Raw genomic sequence first — 21,965 nt, 5'->3', positions numbered from 1 at the left:
GGGAAAAGATCTTGGCTATTCAACCTATCCATGTCATCATGATTTTATAAACCTCAATAAAGTCACCCCTCAGCCTCTGACACTCCAGGGAAAATAGCCCCTGCCTTTTCAGCCTCCCCCTGTAGCTCAAACCCTCCAACCCTGGCAACATCCTTGTCATTCTTTTCTGAATGCTTTCAAGTTCACATCCTTTCTGTAGCAGGGAGACTGAATTGAATGCAGTATTCTAAAAGTTGTCTAACCAATGTTCTGTACTGCCACAACAATGACCTCGCAGCTCCTATACTCAATGCACTGGCCAATAAAGATAAGCATACCAAATGCCGTCTTCACTATTCTGACGAACTGAAACTCCACTTTCAAGAAACTATGAACGTGCACTCCAAGGACTCTTCATTCAGCAACACTGCCCAAGACCTTACCACTAAATGTACAAGTCCTTCCCTGATTTGCCTTTCCAAAATACAGCACCTCACATTTATCTAAATTAAACTCCCTCTGCCACTCCTCAGCCCATTGGCCCATCTGATCAAGATCCCATTGTAATCCGGGGTAATGTTCTTTGCTGTCCACTGCACCTCCAATTTTGGTCTCATCTGCAAACTTAATAACCGTACCTCCTATGTTGACATCCAAATCATTTATATAAAGGACAAAAAACAGTGGACCTAGCAACAATTCCTGTGGCACACCACTGGTCTCAGGCCTCCAGTCTGAAAAGCAATCCCCCAGCACCGCGCTCTGTCTTCTACCTTCAAGCCAGTTCTGTGTCCAAATGACTAGTTATCCCTGTATTCCATGTGATTTAACCTTGCTAACAGTCTACCATGTGGAATCTTGTCGAAAGCCTTACTCAGGTCCATTTAGATCACAAGCACCAGTCTTCCCTCATCAATCCTCTTTGTTACTTCTTCAAAAAACTCAATCAAGTTAATGAGACACTATTTCCCAAGCGCAAAGCCATGTTGACTATCCCTAATCAATCCTTGCCTTTCCAAATACATGTGAATCCTGTCCCTCAGGATTTTCTCCAAAAACTTGCCCACCACTGTTGTCAGGTTTACCAGTCTGTAATTCCCTGGCTTTTCCTTACCACCTTTTCCTTACCATTAAATAATAGTACCACTTTAGCCAACCTCCAGTCTTCTGGCATCTCACCTGGCTTCGGGTGATACAAATAGTTATGTACATAAGTAGTAATTGTTGACTTTTCAATTCTAATTTTCCATGTTTCTGAGTGAATCTGTGTTGCAAAGTACCCCCCACAACTAATAAACTGTGAAATAGACCCCATTCTTAGTTTAACTTGAGCAGAGTGCTATTGTTGTGCTTACAAAGTCAGAGTCTGCAAACTAAGAAAGTGGCGGAGATACACCCCAGTCATTTTTTATTAAAAGAAAAATTGAATCAATCTACTTTTGTTCAGATTTGAGAATAGATCGAAAGATTTGTTTAAAATCTGTAATTTGTCTAAACGGACCTGAAATATAAAAATCCTTATGTTTACTATTGGAATGGTAAAAATGCATTTTTGTTTCATTATGCTGTTGTTTTCCAGATTTGTTTGAAAATGGAGGTGCAGCCATGTTCAAAGTCGTGTCTTTTGACACACCCACTGGAGTAGTGCTTGCAGTTACGTTTGCTAGCAAAGTGAAGAGTAACTACAAAATTGACTGGAAGGCTGTGCAGCATGAACATAAGGAAAAGGCGCACGTAGAAGATATTGAACAATGCAAGTAAGTTCACAGGAGGGGAAGAAGAGATTTTCCAAAGTAAAATAATAATACCAAGTGCCACATTGAATGAGAGCCATGCATTTTCATCTTTGAAGTTATGTTGATATCATAGAATGGAAATCATGTTTAATTGTCAACTTGAAAGAAACAAAATGAATTTGTAAACCTGAAACTGATACTGAAGAAACAAAAGCAGAGTACTGCAGATGCTGGAAATGTGAAATAAGAGCAAGAACTCAGCAGGCCTCTGTCTCTTCACTATATCTACTACCCTGCTATTTGACTGTTGCGTCACCAGTTGTTCTTTAATCTCCCCTGGCATTCATCCCATCCTGAAAGGTTAACTGTTTCTCTCCACAAAGGCTGCCTGACCTGTTCCGTTTTTCCATCTTTTTTATATTCTTAATAGTACAGAAGCCTGAATTGGGTATTAATTTGCATTAAATTGTCCAACACCGTCAGGGTGATTGAAAACATTCTCGTTGGAAAACCAAAATATAAGACTGTTATGACCAGGCAGGATGAGATCACATCTCCAGTTTATTTTTTTAAACCTTTTTTTGTTCAGTTACAATAGTCTTTTTTTTTCTTCTCTTTTAGCACATTGCTAGCACACTTCAATTAAACTTGATTCACCAGCAAAAATGAATGAGCCAATTCCAAAGTTTTCTGAAGTGAAAGAAACAGTAGCTTTCTTTCTTACTACCCATCGGAAATAAGGCACTTCAACAAATATGCACATTGTATCAGTAATAAGCTGAGAAAGAAATAGGGGAATGGTGTGTAGTACAGTCAGCAAAAACAATTGCAGATCTAAAGATCCTTTAGGTAGCAAGAATCGGCTTAACTATTGGTCCTATTCTTTTACATTTGCAAAGTTTGCAGTTCTTGAATTCGGTGTCCAAGAATTTTTCCAATTCATTTTTTGTGATGCTGGTTTGTGCAAGTGAGAATGTTGTGTTGCTTCCTTCTGTCCACTTTGTTCAAAGGCTGCAGTGTGGATAACCGCTGCTTCTCAAATTCTGGTGTCTGTGTCTAGTGGGCGGCATGGTGGCACAGTGGTTAGCACTGCTGCCTCACAGCACCAGAGACCCGGGTTCAATTCCTGCCTCAGGCAACTGACTGTGTGGAGTTTGCATGTTCTCCCCGTGTCTGCGTGGGTTTCCTCCGGGTGCTCTGGTTTCCTCCCACAGTCCAAAGATATGCAAGTCAGGTGAATTGGCCATGCTAAATTGCCCGTAGTGTTAGGTAAGGGGTAAATGTAGGGGTATGGGTGGGTTGCGCTTCGGCAGGTCGGTGTGGACTTGTTGGGCCGAAGGGCCTGTTTCCACACTGTAATGTAATCTAAATCTGATCTTTGTTTCATTCCAAGCTGCATTGTTTGTTGTAGGCAAGCTTTCATCTCTGTTTGTTCAATGATCATGCATACGTGATTAAAGCAAGCGATACAAATTTCTTTACACCTCAGAGTTTCAATGTTTCATGATTAAAATGATAATTCCAAGGAAATCAGTTTCATATATTCCATATAGGTTTTCCATGCTTGGTAGATGATCATTTTAGGTCAGTAATATCCTTTTGACAACCTGCTTTGTTAATCAATTAAAGTCAGTTATGAAAGTTTAATATTGATAGTTCATTTCCACAATATTTATCATGATATGCATGAATTTTATGAAGTTTTTCTTTATCTTTTGGAACTGTCAAATACTTGCATTCATTAATGAAGAGCATGTTTCTTTTGATCTGTGGAAGGAAAAAGTTAATGGAAATTTAGGGTTGCACATTTTTTTGGGCTAATTCTAAGTTGTTGTTTTATATTGGAGGGTTTAACCCCACAGGGTTCAGTAGATTCTTACCATATTATTTATTATTTATTTAGTCGTGAAGTGATGTTGCAACTGTACAGGACTTTGGTTAGGCCACATTTGGAGTACTGTGTGCAGTTCTGGTCACCTCACTTTAGGAAAGATGTGGAAGCTTTGGAGAGGGTGCAGAGAAGATTTATCAAGATGTTGCCTGGAATGGAGAATAAGTCGTACGAGGATAGGTTGAGCGTACTAGGCCTTTTCTCGTTGGAACGGTGAAGGATGAGGGGTGACTTGATAAAGGTTTATAAGATGATCAGAGGATTAGACAGAGTAGACAGTCAGAAACTTTTTCCCCGGGTGCAACAGAGTGTTACAAGGGGACATAAATTTAAGGTGAAGGGTGGAAGGTATAGGGGAGATGTCAGGGGTGGGTTCTTTACCCAGAGAGTGGTGGGGGCATGGAATGCGCTGCCTGTGGGAGTGGTAGAGTCAGAATCTTTGGTGACCTTTAAGCGGCAATTGGATAGGTACATGGATAGGTGCTTAAGCTAGGACAAATGTTTGGCACAACATCGTGGGCCGAAGGGCCTGTTCTGTACTGTATTGTTCTATGTTCTATGTTCTATATCTAACCAAATTCACTCTGTTAATTACCTACCATGCCCCTTTGGTATCTCTCACATCTGGTTTCCACCCCAACTTGTCATATGCTGTTCGCCACTGCCACAGCAGATATCCCAAAATTGCCTTACATAGTCGCTGACCGTTTGCCCTGGAAATAGCAGACAGGGTTATCAGCATCCTGCCTTATGCAAATGGTCCCTGACATCCAGCCCCAGTTAAATCTCTTGCGTGGGATGTTATCAAAAATCTGAAAGTCCAAGTAAACCACTTTATTATACATTTAGTACCTGGCTTTCCTTTATCAATTGAACTAGTTACATCCTCTTAAAACTTCCAGTAGATTTGTCAAATATGATATCCCTTTTGAAAATTCTTGCTGACTATATCCAATCCTGACACTGATTTCCAAGTGCTCTGCTATTTAATCTTTTATTATGCACTCCAGCTTCTTAGAGAAGTTGAGGAAGGATTTAATTGAGTTGCTGAAAATGCAAAGGTTTTGAGAGAGTAAATAAGGAGAAATTGTTTCTGTTGATAGGTGAATCAATAACCTGAGGACACAGAATTCAGATAATTGTCAAAAAATCAGAAGGAGGATAAGAAGAAGCACTGTGTACTAAAAATTGTTTTTGTGCAACATTCACTGTTTGAGAGGATTAGAAGCAGATTTAGTTGTAATCTTCAAAAATAAATTGGATCACTTTTTCAAAGGGATTTATTTACAGGACTATGGGAGAGGAGCTAGTGTGTAATGGATTGGATAACTCTTTCAAAAACTGACATTTAAATGATGCATGAATGACCTGTTTCTTTGCAATATGAATCTATCAGAATTAGGTGCTCAAAGCTTTCACAATGTAATCACACTTCCTGAGCTTCCAGGATGAAAATCATATCAATTAACTGCTTCTAGGTACCAATACATAATTATTCCATTCAGAATGATCTTCAACTGTAGCTGAAGAATACTACAACGAGATACATGCCACCGTATGATTGGTGATCAAGATGACTTTTGGATTATTAAAGGTTTGATTTTCTGCCTAGATAGATCAGGAAAAGCTGTTCATTGTGTTTCAAGCTATATTTTAAGCATAGTTATAACCTGTAATTTCCTTTTTGAAATTTTATGATGTGTGATAATATTTTATATTGCTACCAAGGAGGACTTTATTCCTTTGGAACTCGTACTTTATGGAAAAGAGTACTGCAATTATCTGCATTCAGATAAGACCATAAGACAAAAAAGCAGAATTAGGCCATTCAGTCCATCAAGTTTGTTCTGCCATTCGATCACGGCTAATATGTTTCTTAACCCATTCTTCTGCCTTCTCCCTGTCACCCTTGATCCCCTTACCAATAAGAACCGATCTATCTGTCTTAGATTCACTCAATGGCTTGGCCTCCACAGTTCTCTGTAGCAAGGAGTTCCACAGATTCACCATACTCTGAAGGCATTCCTCCTCCATCTTGGTTCTAAAGGATCATCCTTTCACTTTTAGCTTGTGCTGTTGGGTCCTAGTCTCTCTTACAAGTCTTCTCCATGTTCACTCTATCCAGGTCTCTCCGTATTCTGTAGGTTTCAACTGGACTCCCCATCATGCTTCTAAACTCCATCGAGTACAAACCCAGAATGCCATTCATGTGACAAACCCTTTATTCCTGGGATCATTCTTCTAAACCGCCTCTGGACTCCTTTTTCATGCCAGCACATCCTTCCAAAACTGCTCACAATATTCCAATTACAGTCTGACCAGACCCTTATAGGATGCTGCCTGACCTGCTGTGCTTTTCCAGCACCACACTCTCGACTTTAATCTCCAGATCCTTAATACAACTCTGTTCTTTCATTCTAGCTGTCCTGAAGTGAATGCTAACACTGCGTTTACCTTCCTAACTGCCAGCTGAACCTGCATGTGAACCTTAAGAGAATCCTGAACTAAGACTCCCAAGTCCTTTTATGCTTTAGATTTCTGAAGCTTTTCCCATTTGGAAAATAGTCTGTGCCTCTATTCTTCTTAACAAGATGCATAACCTCTCACTTTGCCACGTTGTATTCAATCTCCCACTTCCTTGCTTACTATTTTAGTCTATGCAAGTCCCTCTACAGCCTCTCTGCATCCTCAACATGACCCTTCCCTCCACCTATCATTGTGTCATCTGCAATCTTAGCAACAATGTCCTCCGTTCCTTTGTCTAGATTGTTTATGTATAACAGGAACAGTTGTGGTCCCAGTTAAAAATCATAATACAACAGGTTATAGTCCAACACGCTTATTTGGAAGCACTAGCTTTCGAAGCACTGCTCCTTCATCAGATCCCAACACAGACCCCTGTGGAACATCACGAGTTACTGGCTGCCATCCTGAAAAAAAAATGGATCCCCGCTCTGTCTTTTGCCTGTCAGCCAATCCTCCAGTAATGTTCCTTACATTAACAATGAGGTGTACTGTTGCAATCATTTTTAAGCCACTTTATCAAAAACTTCTTTTTTTAAATTATGCTAGTGTTTAGGCTGGACAAGAAAGCAAAGGGCTAGTTTGGTATGTGCTTGGTGAGGTCATTCGAATTCCCATGCCATTGGTCTATATAACAGATTTGACATTGAATTCCGGTGCTGTCCCCCTCCTGGTGCTTTAGACATCATGAGTATGCAATCCTTTATATCACTTGAAGGAGATTTGAAGGCATGAGTCTGAGAGTTGATGGCATTTGTACCATGGTTAGCTACCTTGTCCGACTGTGTATGACTTATTGCTGTTCTAGTCAACCTTGGAAAGAAGAAAAGTATCGAAGTGTAGTTATCCTGGAAACTACGCAATAAGCCAAGTAGTACATGTTTGTTAACATACTTTTGTCCCATTGTAGTGTTGCACTTCCCAGCAAGCCCTGTAATCTGCTGAGGTTGCATTGGATGCAAGTTAAAATTACTTCGTATATTATTTGCACCACTCATTAGTCCAATCCATTGATGTAAAAATAGTTTGATTCACTTTGTGGCTAGTCCCCAACAATTCAAATGCAACACCTATTTCCAATTTATTTCTATCATTTACAATGGAGAAAAAATTATCATGGGATTCGAGAAAAGAACTGCCAGTCTGCTGAGCAAACAAGCAACAGGTGCATCGTTTGCCAGGCCAAATTTGTAATTAACATCTTCATGGACAACTGATAGTAAGATGCCAGGCCATTATAATTTTACAGAATGTCAGGATTAACAAAATACAATCATTTGTTGATTTCAAAATGGTCATATACACTTTGCATCAATGCCATCACCTTCATCAACAAAGGATTTCAATGACCATCAACTTTGCAAGCAACAGCATTAAGTCTCTCAAATAAATGTTTACAGTCTTGGAAATTGCCATGATCATTCATCTTAAAGCATTCTGAGGGCATGAGTAATTCACACATGGAAACCCATCCATGCATGATGTCTGTGAGATCAGACACCATTTACAGCCATAGTTGAAGATACCTATGCATTTTCCTAAGACACTAGCTGTGTGCAGTGCCATGGCAAGAAAGCAGAACTTTATGATGAGTTGCGCTCTAATAGATGCTTGACAGAGGCATGATTGACTGAGTTGCCTTTTGTGCTGCAAATGCCTTTACCTATATAGAGACATTTTTTGTGAGGGCCTAGCTGGTGACATTACTTAAAACTGGAGCCAGAGCTAACAAATTTTAAATGAGGAAAAACTTGTGCTGAGATAGAATGATAGTGCTACTGGGTCAATTTTTATGTTTAAATCTGAGATTAATAGATGCTTGAAACAAAAATGGTGAGGAATATGGAACAAAAGTGGGTACCTATATTTGAATGTCATCTGACATTCGTCTTTGTCATATGTACCCAAGTACAGTGAAAAGTTTTGTTTTGCATGCAATACAGGTTGATCATGTCTCTGCATACAAGGAGAGGAGCATTCAGCAGTCTGTTAACAATGTGAAAGAAGCTGTTCTTGAGCCTGTTCGTACGTGTTGAAGCTTTTGTATCTTCTGCCTGATGGAAGAGGTTGGAAGACTGTATAACCGGGGTGGGAGGAGTCTTTGATGCAGTTGGCTGCCTTTCTGTGGCAAAGAGAAGTGTAGATCGAGTCCACGGATGGGAGGTTGGCTTGTGTGATGGTCTGGGCTGTGTTCCTAACTTTTTTGTAGTTTCTTCCTGGACAGAGCAGTTGCCATTCCAAGTGGTTATGCACCAGATAGAATGCTTTCAATGGTGCATCTGTAAAAGTTAGTAAGCGTGCTTAGTGACATGCTGAATTTCCTAAGCCTCCTGAGGAAGAAGAGGCATTATTGTGCCTTCTTGACCATCATATCTACGTGAGACGACCAGGACAGATTGTTGGTTAACATCACTGCTAGGAATTTAATGCTTTCAACCCTTTCCACCTCAGCTTCATTGATATAGATAGGGGCATGTCCTCCTCTTTCGTTCCTTAAGTCAATGATCAGTTCTTCAATTTTGCTGACATTGAGGGAGACGTTTGCACCACAACACCAAGCACCTATTGCCTTCCTGTTTCTGACTCATCATTATTTGATATCCTTCCTACAACGGTGGTGAAGTCAGTGAATCTGTAGATGGCGTATGGATGCAATTTGGCTACAGTTGTGAATATACAAGGTGTACAGTAAAGGGTTGAGTACGTATCCTTGCAGGGCGCCAGTATTGAGGATAATCCTGGAGGAGGTGCTGTTGTCTGTCTTCACTGATTGCAGTTGGTGAGTCAGGGAGCTGAGGATCAAGTTGCAGAAGGCGGATCTGAGACCGAGGTCTTGGAGTTTGGAGATTTGTTTTATTGGGATTACAATGTTGAAGGTGGAGCTGTAGTCAAGAAGTAGAAGCCTGATGTAGGTATCCATTCATCCCTGGAGCATCTGGATAGTAAGTACAACTAGGGAAATAGTGCCTGCTGTGGACCTGTTGGGCTGGTATGCAAATTGCAAGAGATTGAGGTAGGCTGGGTGGCTAGAGTTGATGTGAATCATGTCTAATCTCTGGAAACACTTCCTAATTATGGAGGTCAGAACCTCATTGAGGCACATTGCATGTGTTTTCTTTGGTATTGGGATGACAGTGGTCTTCTTGAAGCAGGTGGGGACTTCAGATTTTAGCAAGAAGAGGTTAAAGATGTAGCAAATACCCCCACCAGCTGGTCCACGCAGGATCTGAGTGTACAGCTAGGATCTGGACCGGTCACTTTCCTCAGATTCACTCTCAAGAAGGCCAATCTCATGTCTGCAGCGGTGGCCATCAGACATGGGAGCAGAAATTAGGCCATTCAACCCATCGAGTCTGCTCCGTCATTCAGTCATGGCTGATAGGTTTCTCAACCCCATTCTCCTACTTTCTCTACTTGACCCTTGAACCCCTTGACAATCCAGAATCTATCTGTGTTTTAAATGTATGACCTGGCCTCCACAGCCTTCTGTGGCAATGAATTCCATAGATTCACCACTCTCTGGCCAAGTTATTCCTTCTCTCAGTTCTAAACCGTCTTCCTTTTATTCTAAGGCTATACTCTCAGATCCTAGGCTCTCCCACCAATAAAAACATCTTCCCAATGTCTGCTTTGTCCAGGTTGTTCAGTATTCTATATGTTTCAATTAGATCCCGCCCTCAACTTTCTAAACTTCATAGAGTATAGTCCCAGAGTCCTCAAACATTTCTCATATGTTAAGCATCTGGGACAGTCGGAACAAGTGACGTTATTCCACTGGTATTCTGCTCGAACCAAGCTTAAAAAGCAGTGAGTACATCAGGGAGGGATGTATTTTTTTCCTGCTATTTTTCCGTCCTTCATTTTGTATCCTGTTATGTAATGTAGGCCTTACCACAGGCTGTAGGTGTCCATGTGATTAGTTTGGGCCTCTAACTTGGTCTGGTACTGCCTCTTGGCACCTTTTTAATGCCTTTGCGGAGGTCATATCTGGATTTCCTGTACAGGTGTGGGTCATCCGACTTGAATGCCACACACCAGTCTTTAGTGGGCAATGGATTTCCCAGTCCATTCAGGGTTTCTGGTTGGGAAACATTTGGATTGACTTCTTTGTCACTCAGGCCTTCATGCATTTGCTAATGAAGTCTGTGATGGGGGTGACGTACTCCCTATGTTGTCTGCTGAAATATTGAATATGGTGCAGTCCACTAATTCCAAGCAGTCCCAGAGAAACTCTTCAGCTGCCTCAGACCAGCATTGTACTACTTTCTGTGCTGGGTCCACCTGGGGTGGCTCGGTGGCTCAGTGGTTAGCACTGCTGCCACAGCGCCAGGGACCTGGGTTCGATTCCAGCGACTGTCTGTGTGGACTTTGCACATTCTCCCTGTGTCTGTGTGGGTTTCCTCTGGGTGCTCCGGTTTCCTCCCACAATCAAAAGGTGGGCGGGTTGGGTGAATTGGCCATGCTAAATTACCCATATTGTTAGATGCATTAGTCAGGGGTAAATATAGGGTAGGGGAATGGGTCTATAGTGTTCAGGGATGTGTAGGTTAGGTGCATTAGTCAGGGAGAAATGTAGAGTAGTAGGGAATTGGTTTAGAAGATGGGTTACTCTTTGGAGGCTCGGTGTGGACTTGTTGGACTGGAGGGCCTGTTTCCACACTGTAGGGATTCTATGATTCAATTTCTACATGTTAACTGGGGGGAGGAACACAACATTGTGATGTGATTTTTCCAAAGTGCTGATGGGGTATGGAGCAGTAAGCATCTTTTGATGGTTGTGTATTAATGGTCAAGGATGTTTGGCCCCTTGGTGGAGCAGGAGTCATATTGGTGATGTTTCGGTAGCATCTTCTTTAGCTTGGGCTGATTGAAGTCGCCTTCCACGATGAATAAAGTCTTGGGGAATTTTGTCTGTAGTGCATTTGTAGCAGTATAAATTTCATCCAGTGCATTGAAAGTGCATCAGCCATCCCTCTCCCCTATTTCTATCCTGCGGAAACAACTTTATATAACCAACCTAATTGTAGCTTTACCCTCCATAGTGAAGGCTTGGTAGCTGTGGCCATGTTTATTTAAAATATATTTTTATTAAAAAAATCTTTTTTTCTTTTAAACATTATAACAAAACCAAATAATTCAAACAAATGTGAAAAAAACAAACCCACTAATTACATAGATAAATAAATAATAACTCGAAACTAAGCAAGAAAAGGAAAATATTAAAAATAATAACCATAAACATAACTATAACACAGCTCAGTGAAACAAAGCAATAGCCTTCGATCATTGAGCGCATATGTTTATACATATTCATATGTTCATAGTTCCTCCTCTCTGGATACCAGACTCATGACATAGAATTGCCATGGTGAGATTAAGGCCCTTACTGGTATGGCAGACAGATCTGTACCCAGGTGGTCCAAAAAGGGCCGCCCCATCTTATAGAAATTCTCAGTTTTGTGGTGCACCAAACTCTGAAGAAAGTCCAAGGGGATGTGCTCCATGAGTAGCTTACACTAGCCCCCCAGCCTTGGGGGATTTTTCGACACCCACCCTAACAGAATGTTCTTTCTTGCACAAGAAGTGAGGATACTGAAAAGCCTTCTTTTTGTATGCACCTAATGAAAGTGAATTAACAAAGCCCAGAAGAAGAGCTACCAGGTCCATCTCCACTTCCGTCACCATGGCCTTCTCTATTTCGCCTACCACAGCGCTCCAGCATGCCCGCAGTCTGTGGCAGGACCAAAAACAATTATGTAAGCGTGCCCACACTCATTTTACATTTAGGACACATTGATGCTCCCACTTTAAATTTAGCTAGGCAAAATGGGGCCAAATGAACCCTGTGGAGAATCTTCAATTGCAAGGCGTGGGTCCTGTTGCAAATCAAGATCCTTCTTGAATTTTCCCAGATATCCTCCCATATTTCAGAAGAGATCTCAACATTCAGCTCCCTCTCCCATATCTTACAGAGCAGTTCGGTCTCATCCAAAGGACACTCTCACAATAGATGATCAGCGTTACTGACAGATACTGTACCCTGAGCATTCAACACCCTCTTCTCCTTGTCGGAGCTATAAGAATTAGGTGTGGTCTGTTTTTGTCTGAAATTTCTAATTTGAAAGAAATGAAAGAGGTCCCTACTGGGCAATTCATATTTCTTAGCCAACTGGTCAAAAGACATCAATAAGACCCCTTCAAATAAATTACCCTGACGCATTGCCCTTCACGCCTTGACAATATTAATGACTATTGGACTATGGCAATATTCATTAACTGCCCTCATTTTGCCTAAGAACATCAGACTAATAAGGGGGCATCTTGCCTGAGATGCTTCCATGTCCAATCAAAGTCAGTGAAGAAACCCCCCCCCCCCGATCAATTTTTTTTAATCCCCAGTTTTTTTTCTGTTTACTTTTTTCCCCACTACTGCCTAGCTGTGGTAGTGCTTATTTTTCCCCAGCACCCATGTTGTGTGTGTGCAGGTGTGGGACACAGTGTACAAATCTTTATTCACTTTCCACCACCAAGAATAAAAGAAACACCCAAGTGGCCAGTGACAAGCAGTGCCCTTCACATCAAGAGCAATGCTGCATGGTCAAACAGTGAAGGGGAGGGTATGGATTAAATCAAAATAGAGTTCGACGGGGAAATAATACACTCCACTCCCTGTGGTGCCCACCTCTCCCTGAACAGCTCAAGGGAATTGGTGGACACCGTGTGCTCTTGCTCCAGAGAACTGGGCTCTAACATAATAGCAGAAGAGGGGCAGGCAGTCAGCCCTAATGACCCCCTCCACGGCCCACTGCCTAGACCTGTTTATGACCAGTTTGGCCAGGCCCAGGAGCAGACCCACGAGGAGGTGTTCAGACCTGCCCTCCCCCTTCCGTACCGGGTGCCCAAAGATCAGGAGTGTGGGACTGAAGTGCAACCAAAAACAGAGGAGAAGGTTTTTTTTAGAAAATCAAAAAGGGAGTTCAAGCACCCACACCCAATATATACATGGTCCACAGACTCCACAGAACAAGCAGTTGAGCTGAGAGTCTGTGAACCACCGCAATCTGCAGTTGCAGGGGACCGCCGCGTGCAACACCCTCCACCCCAGATCCCTGAGAGAAAGGGGGAGGACCCCTGCATAGAGAGCCCTCCACTGGGAATCTCCACCACCCGGTGGCAAATGGGCACGCCAAGGCATATCCAGGCGGTGGATGAGGGAAAGGAGGTGGACAGTGTGCAGCAGCAGTTGATACAGGGCCCGCCTTTTTATGTCCCGAAAAGGGGCAAAACTAAAACTCTGGAGGTGGCTCAGGTTGTGAGCCACAGGCTTCCACGGGAAGTACGGGACCTTGGGGCCAATGTGAAATTCAGTCCGGGCAGGGGTAAGCACAGACTGGATTCCTGAGCATCCTCGAACGGTGCACTGTGTTGGGTCCAAACACCGCCATTTTGAGGCGTCAAATGGTAGTGGCCACAAACCGGAAGTTACCCACTGCCCTGCTCGCCGATATCCTGCGGCAGCGCCCAGCCCAGGCCGCTGCCACCCAGCACGTCTCCGACCCTGGTCACCCTCGCCACCACAGCCCACCCTTCCAACAGTCATCGAACCCGCGAGTACAGTGGTGCGGATTCTTGAGCAACGGCTCCTTTACGACAGCCGCTACTCCTGCCAGAGGGTAGGCGTGACGTGATTCAACCATGTTCCAGACAGTGATCAGTTCCTGGTAAAAGATGAGCAGTGTCCTGAGGGTGACCTCCAAACCATCACGGTCGATGAACGGTAACTGCATGTTGTAATGAGGTTACGCACCAGGCAGAAAAAAATGTCGCGAGGGCACACCACCTCGGAGGAGGCTCAATGTAAAGGTATCGCTGCAAGGTCTGAAGGCGGTAAGTCGCCACCTGGGTGCAAACGCACATCAGCGACTGACTGTCCTCCTCAATAGGAAGACTCAGGACCTGCGCAGCGACAGTGTGTCTTTTTGTCCCAGAAGAAGTGAACCAGCGTTCTCTGGATGTCAGCCACAAAACCAGGAGGATGGACCAAAGAGACCAACCGGTGTCACAGCATGGCGGAATCAACCACGGGCCCAATCAATTACGTAAGACATCAATTTTTTTTTCTCGGAGCCAGCTCTGAGTGGACAGAACCTCTGACACTCCTCTTAATTTTAAAAAAAAATTTTAATATTCTTTTCTTTTTAACCCCCACACTACCGCCTAACTGTGGTAGTGCTTATCTTTTTCCCCCAGCACCCATGGTGTGTGTGCAGGTGTGAGACACAGTGAAAGACACAAGGTGCACAAATCTTTATTCAGTTTCCACCACCAGGAAGAAAGGAAACACCCGAGTGGCCAGAGACAAGCAGTGCCCTTCACATCAAAGGGCAATGCTGTGTGATCAAACAGTGAAGGGGAGGGCTGGGATTAAATTAAAATAGAGTTGGAGGGGGAAATAATGCACTCCACTCCCTGCGACGCCCACCTCTCCCTGAACAACTCCAGGGTGTCGGTGGACACCGCGTGCTCCTTCTCCAGAGACACCTGGGCGGAAGAGGGGCAGGCAGTCGGCCCTAACGACCCCCTCCACAGCCCGCTGCCTGGACCTGTTGATGGCCAGTTTGGCCAGGCCCAGAAGCAGACCCACGAGGAGGTCTTCAGACTTGCCCTCCCTCCTCCGTACCGGGTGCCCAAAGATCAGGAGTGTGGGACTGAAGTGCAACCAAAAGTAGAGGAGGAGGTTTTTGAGAAAATCAAAAAGGGAGTGCAAACTCCCACACCAAATACACACACAGTCCACGAACTCCACAGCACCACAGAACAAGCAGTTGGGCTGGGAGTCCATGAACCACCGCAATCTGCGGTTGCAGGGCACCGCTGCATGCAGCACCCTCCACCCCAGATCCCTGAGAGAAAGGGGGAGGACTCCCACGTAGAGAGCCTTCCACTGAGGATCCCCACTGCCCGGTGGCAAATGGGCACGCCAAGGCGTGTCCGGACCGTGGATGAGGGAGAAGAGGTGGACGGTGTGCAGCAGCAGTCGATACAGGACCCACCTTTTTATGTCCTTAAAAGGGACAAAATTAAAATTCCGGAGGCGGCCCAGGTTGTGGGGCACAGGTTCCCGCGGGAAGTACTGGACCTTGGGGCCAATGTGAAATTCCGTCCGGGCAGGGGTGAGCGCGGATGGGATTCCACCGTACACCTGAGCATCCTCCAGCTGGTGCACTACGTCGGGTCCGAGCACCACCGTTTTAAGGCATCTGATGGCGGTGGCCATGTACTGGACGTCTACCGCTCCCCTGCTCGCTATGTCCTGTGGCAGCGTCCAGCCCAGGCCCCCGGCACCCAGCACGTCCCCGACCCTGGTCACGCTCGCTGCCACGGCCCTCCCCTCCGACAGCAACTCGAACCCGCGAGTACGGAGGTGCAGATTCCTGAGCAACGAGTCCCTGACAACAGCTGCTACTCCTGCCGGAGGGTAGGCGCGGCACGATTTGACCATGTTACAAACAGTGATCAGTTCCTGGTAAAAGACAAGCAGTGTCCTGAGGGTGACCTCCAAACCATCACGGTCGACAAACAGTAACTGCGTGTCGTAGTGAGGTTACGCATCAGGCAGAAAAAAATATGTCGCGAGGGTGCACCACCTAAGAGGAGGCTCAACGTAAAGGTATTGCTGCAAGGTCTGAAGGCGGTAAGTCGCCACCTGGGTGCAAACGCACATCAGCGACTGACTGTCCTCCTCAATAGGAAGACTCAGGACCTGCGCAGCGACAGTGTGTCCTTTTTGTCCCAGAAGAAGTGAACCAGCGTTCTCTGGATATCAGCGACAAAACCAGGAGGATGGACCAAAGAGACCAACCGGTACCACAGCATGGCGGCCACCATGGGCCCAATCAATTACGTAAGACACCAACAAGCTTAATTGATCATTTTTGATATCTGGGAGGCCCATCCTCCCAGTCTGGAAGCTAAATGCAATTCAGTCAATTTAATTGGGGTTGATTGCAAACCAGATAAAAGATTTGAACCAGCCATTCAGTCTTCTAAATATTTACTTGGTAAGAAGTAGAGGAAGTATTTGCATAGGATACAACAGGCAGGGTAGAATGTTCATTTTAATGAGGGCTATTCAACCTAACCGAGAGATCAGAAGCAACTCCCATCTACGAAGGTCCTGCTTGATTCTGTCGAATAAATGGGCAAAATTGGCTTTAAATTGCCGATCAAAAACGGGAGTAATAAATATACCAAAGTAGAGAGAGCCCTCCTGCGACCATCTAAAGGGGAATCGAGATCCGCCCTCAGGACCATGCACTCTCGGGAGACCACCCGTAGGCATCGCCTCTGATTTTGCAAAATTGATGTTATAACTCGAAGTCACCAAATAAATTGATGCATTGTGTCAGGTGTGGTAGTGAGACTGTTGGGTTTGATCAGAAGACAAGAGCGTTATCTGCATACAATGCAATCTTATTTGACTTCATCCCCACTTCTGGAGCGGTTATATTGGGATCCCTACATATTGCCTCCACCAGCGGTTTGATCACCAATGTGAAAAGTGGTGGTGACAAGGGACAGCCCTGTTGACTGTCTCTACAAATATTAAAATGACTTGACCGTACACAATTGGTGAGGACCGTGGCAAGAGGATCACTACACAAAACCTCCACCTGCCTGATGAAGGTCTTGCCCAGGCCAAACTGCTTTAAAGTATGAAAAAGATATGGCCACTCAACCCTGTCAAATGCCTTTTCCGTATCTAAGGAGATCACCAATCCCTTTACCGATCGATGTTGACATACTTGGATCATGCTAAGTAATCTCCTGACATTATCCATTGATCTACGACCTTTTATGAAGCCCGGCTGTCCTCCTTAATAATTGAGGGCAGTATAGTTTCTAGCCCTAATGCTAGATTGGATTGTGAAGTCGATATTCAGGAGTGAAATGGGCCAATATGAAGCACAGTCCTCTGGGACCTTCCCTTTTTTAAGAATGAGAGAGAAAGATGTTCACCCCTTTGAGATGGTGGGAGGAGGCCACGTCTATGTGAGTCATTAAACATACTAAGCTTCGGCCCTGACAACATATTTATAAATTCCTTATAGAATTCACTGGGGAGCCCGTCAGGACCTGGCGCCTTTTCATTCTGGGGCTGCCTCACTGACTCCTGCACCTCTGCACTGACAACAGGCCTTGAGGAGACTCTTCTTCAGAAGTCACTCCTGGAAGGTCCAAATTCTTTTTAAAAAAGACTCCATCCTAACCTGCCCACGCTCTCAGCTTTCAGATTTGTATAGTTTTTAAGAGTAAAATTTCCTAAATGCTGCATTATTCTTTTTAGGTTAGATTTCCAGTGTTCTCTGATTAAGCTAATGGCTTGTGGCAGGAGACTCCTTTTCCTAGCAAGGTACCCTAGGTACTTGTCCGGCTTACCCCCATGCTCAAACAACTTCTGACTTGCAAATGTAAGCTCCCTCTTGGCTGTAGGTGTGAGCATGGAGTTCAGCATTTACTGAAGCGCAGTTTAACCAGCAAGGACCTGCCAAAGTATGCCTTTTCAGTTACTTTCAGACATGTCTCAAGCAAGTGTTGCTGCTCACCCATCTGCCGCTTCTTACTGACTGAATAGGAAACAACGAATTCCCAAGCATGGGCATTAGCTGTTTCCCAAAGAGTGAATGGACTTCAGGATGGGCCTGAACTCAGTCGAAAAGAATTCAATAAACTTGCTCTCCTTGAGGATGAAGGGGTCCAGTCACCAATGCACTTGAGCATACCACAGTATCCTTAATCTTAACAATTAAATATACTGAGGTGTGATCAGAAATAGTGATATTGCCAATTGTACATGACGCCACCAAGCCCAGTTGTGATGTGGGTATCAGAAAAAGTTCAATCCTGGAATGGCATTTATGTGAGTTCGAAAAGAACGTGAAGTCCGTGCCTGTAGGGTAAAGGTGCCTCCAAACATCTACCAACCCCAATTCAGTGCACAAATCCTTAATTGTTTAGTTTGCAAAGAAGATATTGGCGGGCCTTTGGACAATCTGTCTACCGTAGGGTCGACTAGACAACTGAAATCACCTCCTACGACAATATGTAAAGGTGTAAGGTTAATAAAGTGCGTCTGAAGAAGGGCTCATACCCGAAACGTCGATTCTCCTGCTCCTTGGATGCTGCCTGACCTGCTGCACTTTTCCAGCAACACATTTTCACCTCAATAAAGTGCATCTGTCAAGAATTTAAGTGGATGGGCTGGGGGAAGTAAACATTTAAAATCCCATATTCCTCCCCATGTATCAAAGCTTTAAGGATTGCAAATCTCCTGTGTGTGTCTTTAATACAGAGTTGAAACACATTTTCAGCTCTGATCTCCAGCATCTGCAGTCCTCATTTTCTCCTTTCTTTGTCTTTAATACACTCTCATAATTTAAATGGGAGATTCTTTCTCACTAAAATGGCCACCCCTCTACGCCTCGTATTGAAAGATGAAAAATAAACCCGGTCATGCCCATTCTGTTGCAGCTTCAAATGCTCTGCATCATCCACGTGTGTTTCTTGTAATAAGGCAACATCCACCCTCTCCCTTTTTAAGGCTGGAAAGTACCTTCCTCTTGACAGGTTAATGGATGTAGGGTTGCTCGCTGAGCTGGAAGGTTCATTTCCAGATGTTTTGTCACCCTACTGGGTAAATCTGCAGTGGGCCTCAGGCGAAGCACTGTACATGATTCCTGCTTTCTATTTATATGTTTGGGTTTCTTTGAATGAGTAAGGCCATGATTCGGTTCTCTAGTTGTGGGGTTGGGTCTATCGCCACTTGTTGGTAAGTGTTGGTATCTGCAAGTAGTGCGTTCGCTTTTTCAATGTAGTCTCTTTGATTTAGAATGACTGTCAAGTGTCCTTTGTCTGCAGGTAGGATAACAATGTTTTTATTTTCTTTTCATCTTTCCACTGCTTTCCTTTCTTGTGTATTGAGTGTGTTTCCTTCCTTTTTTCTGCTTAATGTTGGTGCGACTACCTGTCTGATGGCTTGCTGGGTTTCTTCTGTGCATTGGTTGTCTTTTAGTGTTGTTTCTAATACTGCTAAGAAATCTTTCTTGTCCGCATCCTGGCAGTTGTAATTTAATCCTTTTACTAAGACGGCTTTTTAAGTGTATGTTAAGGGTGGTTCAGATTTTTTTTTATCCATTCTTCTGTGTTGTCAGTGTTGTTACTTTGTGTAAGTTTGTCTAGTTTCTTCTGCAGGTATAGTTTTTTCTAACCCAAAGAAACCCAAACATATAAATAGAAAGCAGGAATCATGTACAGTGCTTCGCCTGAGGCCTACTGAAGATGTTACCGAGTAGGGTGACAAAACCATCTAGAAATGAACCTTACAGCTCAGTGAGCAAACCTACATCCAGAACCTCAACCTGAGCTACAAATCTTCTCAAAACTCGCTAAGACTCCCCTTAATATTCCAGGTGCACCACTTAAGCACAACCTTCGCCATAACCCTCTATAACACCATTTAGACTCCAGGGAGGAAGAACCTGAACTACAGATCACCGAGCTTTAATGCAAAAGAATCCACAAATCCCAAAAACTACACAGACTAAAACAACTACAGGCAACAAATCTACAAAACTTACAAAAGCTATATATAGCAAAAACAAAAAAAAATTATCAAAGGCACTGATTGGAGGAATTTATTCCCCATTCAAAGGGGGTACCTATACATCCTACAACCCTATTAACCATTCCTAGATTAGAGTGGTGCTGGAAAAGGACAGCAGTTCAGGCAGCTTCCGAGGAGCAGTAAAATTGACGTTTCGGGCAAAAGCCCTTCATCAGGAATATAGCTGTATTCCTGATGAAGGGCTTTTGCCCGAAACGTCGATTTTACTGCACCTCGGATGCTGCCAGAACTGCTGTGCTTTTCCAGCATCACTGTAATCTAGACTCTGGTTTCCAGCGTCTGCAGTCGTTGTTTTTGCCTATAATCATTCCAACTGCCCTTTCAACTCCTACCAGCTAGGGTCACACCACATACACCAACCACCTGGTGGATGACAAAAAAACACCAAGAGCAAGGTTAGTAGTATAGACAAGTCAACCAAAAATAAATGCCACCCCTTCCTTAACATAACTTAGAGATTAAAGATAAACACTCTATCCATCCTGGACATCATTTCACACAATGTATTCCCAGAAAGGAGACGCAACCAAGTCCCTTTTCAAGAACAAACCCGAACAGCTCTGTCCTCTACACCTGTTCGGCCGTTTCACTTGAGTCAACGTGTCCACAAAGTTCTTTGCTTTCTCTGGTGAGTCGAGCAAATGTTTGGATCCATTATGATTGATCCAGAGCACCACTGCATATCCTAGAGAATACTGGATCCCAAACGCTCTCAATCTCCTCTTGACGCCATTGTAGGACTGCCTTTTCCAGACCACTGCCGCAGAGAAGTTTTGAAAAAACATGATCCTGAAGGTGCCACATATCAAAGCCCTCAGGTCCCTCCCCTGGGCTCTGGAGGCTTCCATGACCCTCTGTTTGTCTTTATAATGATGGAACCTCACCAGGACAGGGCACTGATCTGCACCTGGCTTTCGTACTGCAATCCGGTGGGCTCTTTCAATTGATATCCTTCCCTTCTCATCCCCCAAACCAAGGAGTTCTGTTACTCACTGCAGGATTCTGTGCCTCTGACCTGCTCTTGTATGCATGGTATTTATATGGTTGGTCCAGTTTAGTTTCTGATTAATGGTCGCCCATGGGATCTTGATTCTGGGGGGATTTCGTGATGGTGATACATTGAATGAAAGGTGGAGATGTTTAGATGATCTGTTGTTGGAAATGATCATTGGCTGGCACTTGTGACACGAATGTTACTTGGCATTTGTCAACACAAGCTTGGATATTGTCCAGATCTTGCTGTATTTGGGCATGGACTGCTTCAGTATCTGAACAATTACAAATTGTACTGAACATTATGCAATGAAAGGCAAACCTTATGACTTCTCATCTAATTTTGGAAGGAAGGTCTCTGATGAAGCAGCTAAGATAGTTAGCATGAAGACATTATTCTGGAAAAATGTTTGCAATGTGTCCTGGAGCTGAGCTGGCTGAGATTTAATAACCATAAGCATCTTGCTTCGTGCTAGGTATGACTTCTCATCAGTGGACAAGCTCCCTCCAATTCTCATTTATTTTTGGTTTGGTGGGTGGCATGGTGGCTCAGTGGTTAGCACTGCTGCCTTACAGCGCCAGGGACCCAGGTTCAACTCTCACCTCGGGCGACTGTCTGTATGGAGTTTGCACATTCTCCCCATGTCTGCTTGGGTTTCCTCCCACAGTCCAAAGATGTGCAGGTCAGGTGAATTGGCCATGCTAAATTGCCCATAGTGTAAGGTGCATTAGTCAGGGGGAATGGGTCTGGGTGGGTTACTCTTCAGAGGGTCGGTGTGGACTTGTTGGGCTGATGGGCCTGTTTCCATACTGTAAATAATTTAATCTATCTCCCCTCTTGATTCTGTGAAAGCATGGTGCTTATGGAGCTAACCACGTGACAATGTTTGCCAGGTTGTTTCAAGGATTTGCTCAGAACATGTTTTGTTTTGCAGCATTATAAGACATACAGCAGATATGAGGCCATGTGGCCCATTGAGTCTGCTCCACCATTCAGTCATGACTGATAAGTTTCTCAACCCCATTCTCCTGCTCTCACCCTGTAACTCTTGATCCCCTTGACAATCAAAAGCCTATCCATCTCTGTCTTAAATATCCTCCATGACTTGGCTTCCACAGCTTTCTGTGTCAATGAATTCCATCGATTCACCACTCTCTG

The 21,965-nt window shown here is 44.0% G+C and overlaps 1 protein-coding gene across 2 annotated transcripts in view; it reads left to right on the top strand.

Annotated features, from left to right (window-relative positions):
• Positions 1–21,965, top strand: part of LOC122554345 (uncharacterized) — a 98,491-nt gene that overhangs the window by 19,742 nt on the left and 56,784 nt on the right. For both annotated transcript variants that reach the window (XM_087990273.1, XM_043699219.2), the window contains exon 2: positions 1,559–1,736. In XM_087990273.1, the coding sequence (XP_087846399.1) occupies positions 1,559–1,736 (178 nt within the window). The remainder of the gene's footprint in view (positions 1–1,558; positions 1,737–21,965) is intronic.

The sequence above is a fragment of the Chiloscyllium plagiosum genome, unplaced genomic scaffold (assembly GCF_037043375.1).
Source record: "Chiloscyllium plagiosum isolate Xiang-an unplaced genomic scaffold, Cpla_swu_hap1 HiC_scaffold_9, whole genome shotgun sequence".
Taxonomy (NCBI): Eukaryota; Metazoa; Chordata; class Chondrichthyes; order Orectolobiformes; family Hemiscylliidae; genus Chiloscyllium; species Chiloscyllium plagiosum.
The sequence above is the reverse complement of the archived record's forward strand: the minus strand, read 5'-3'. Positions and strand labels throughout refer to the sequence as shown.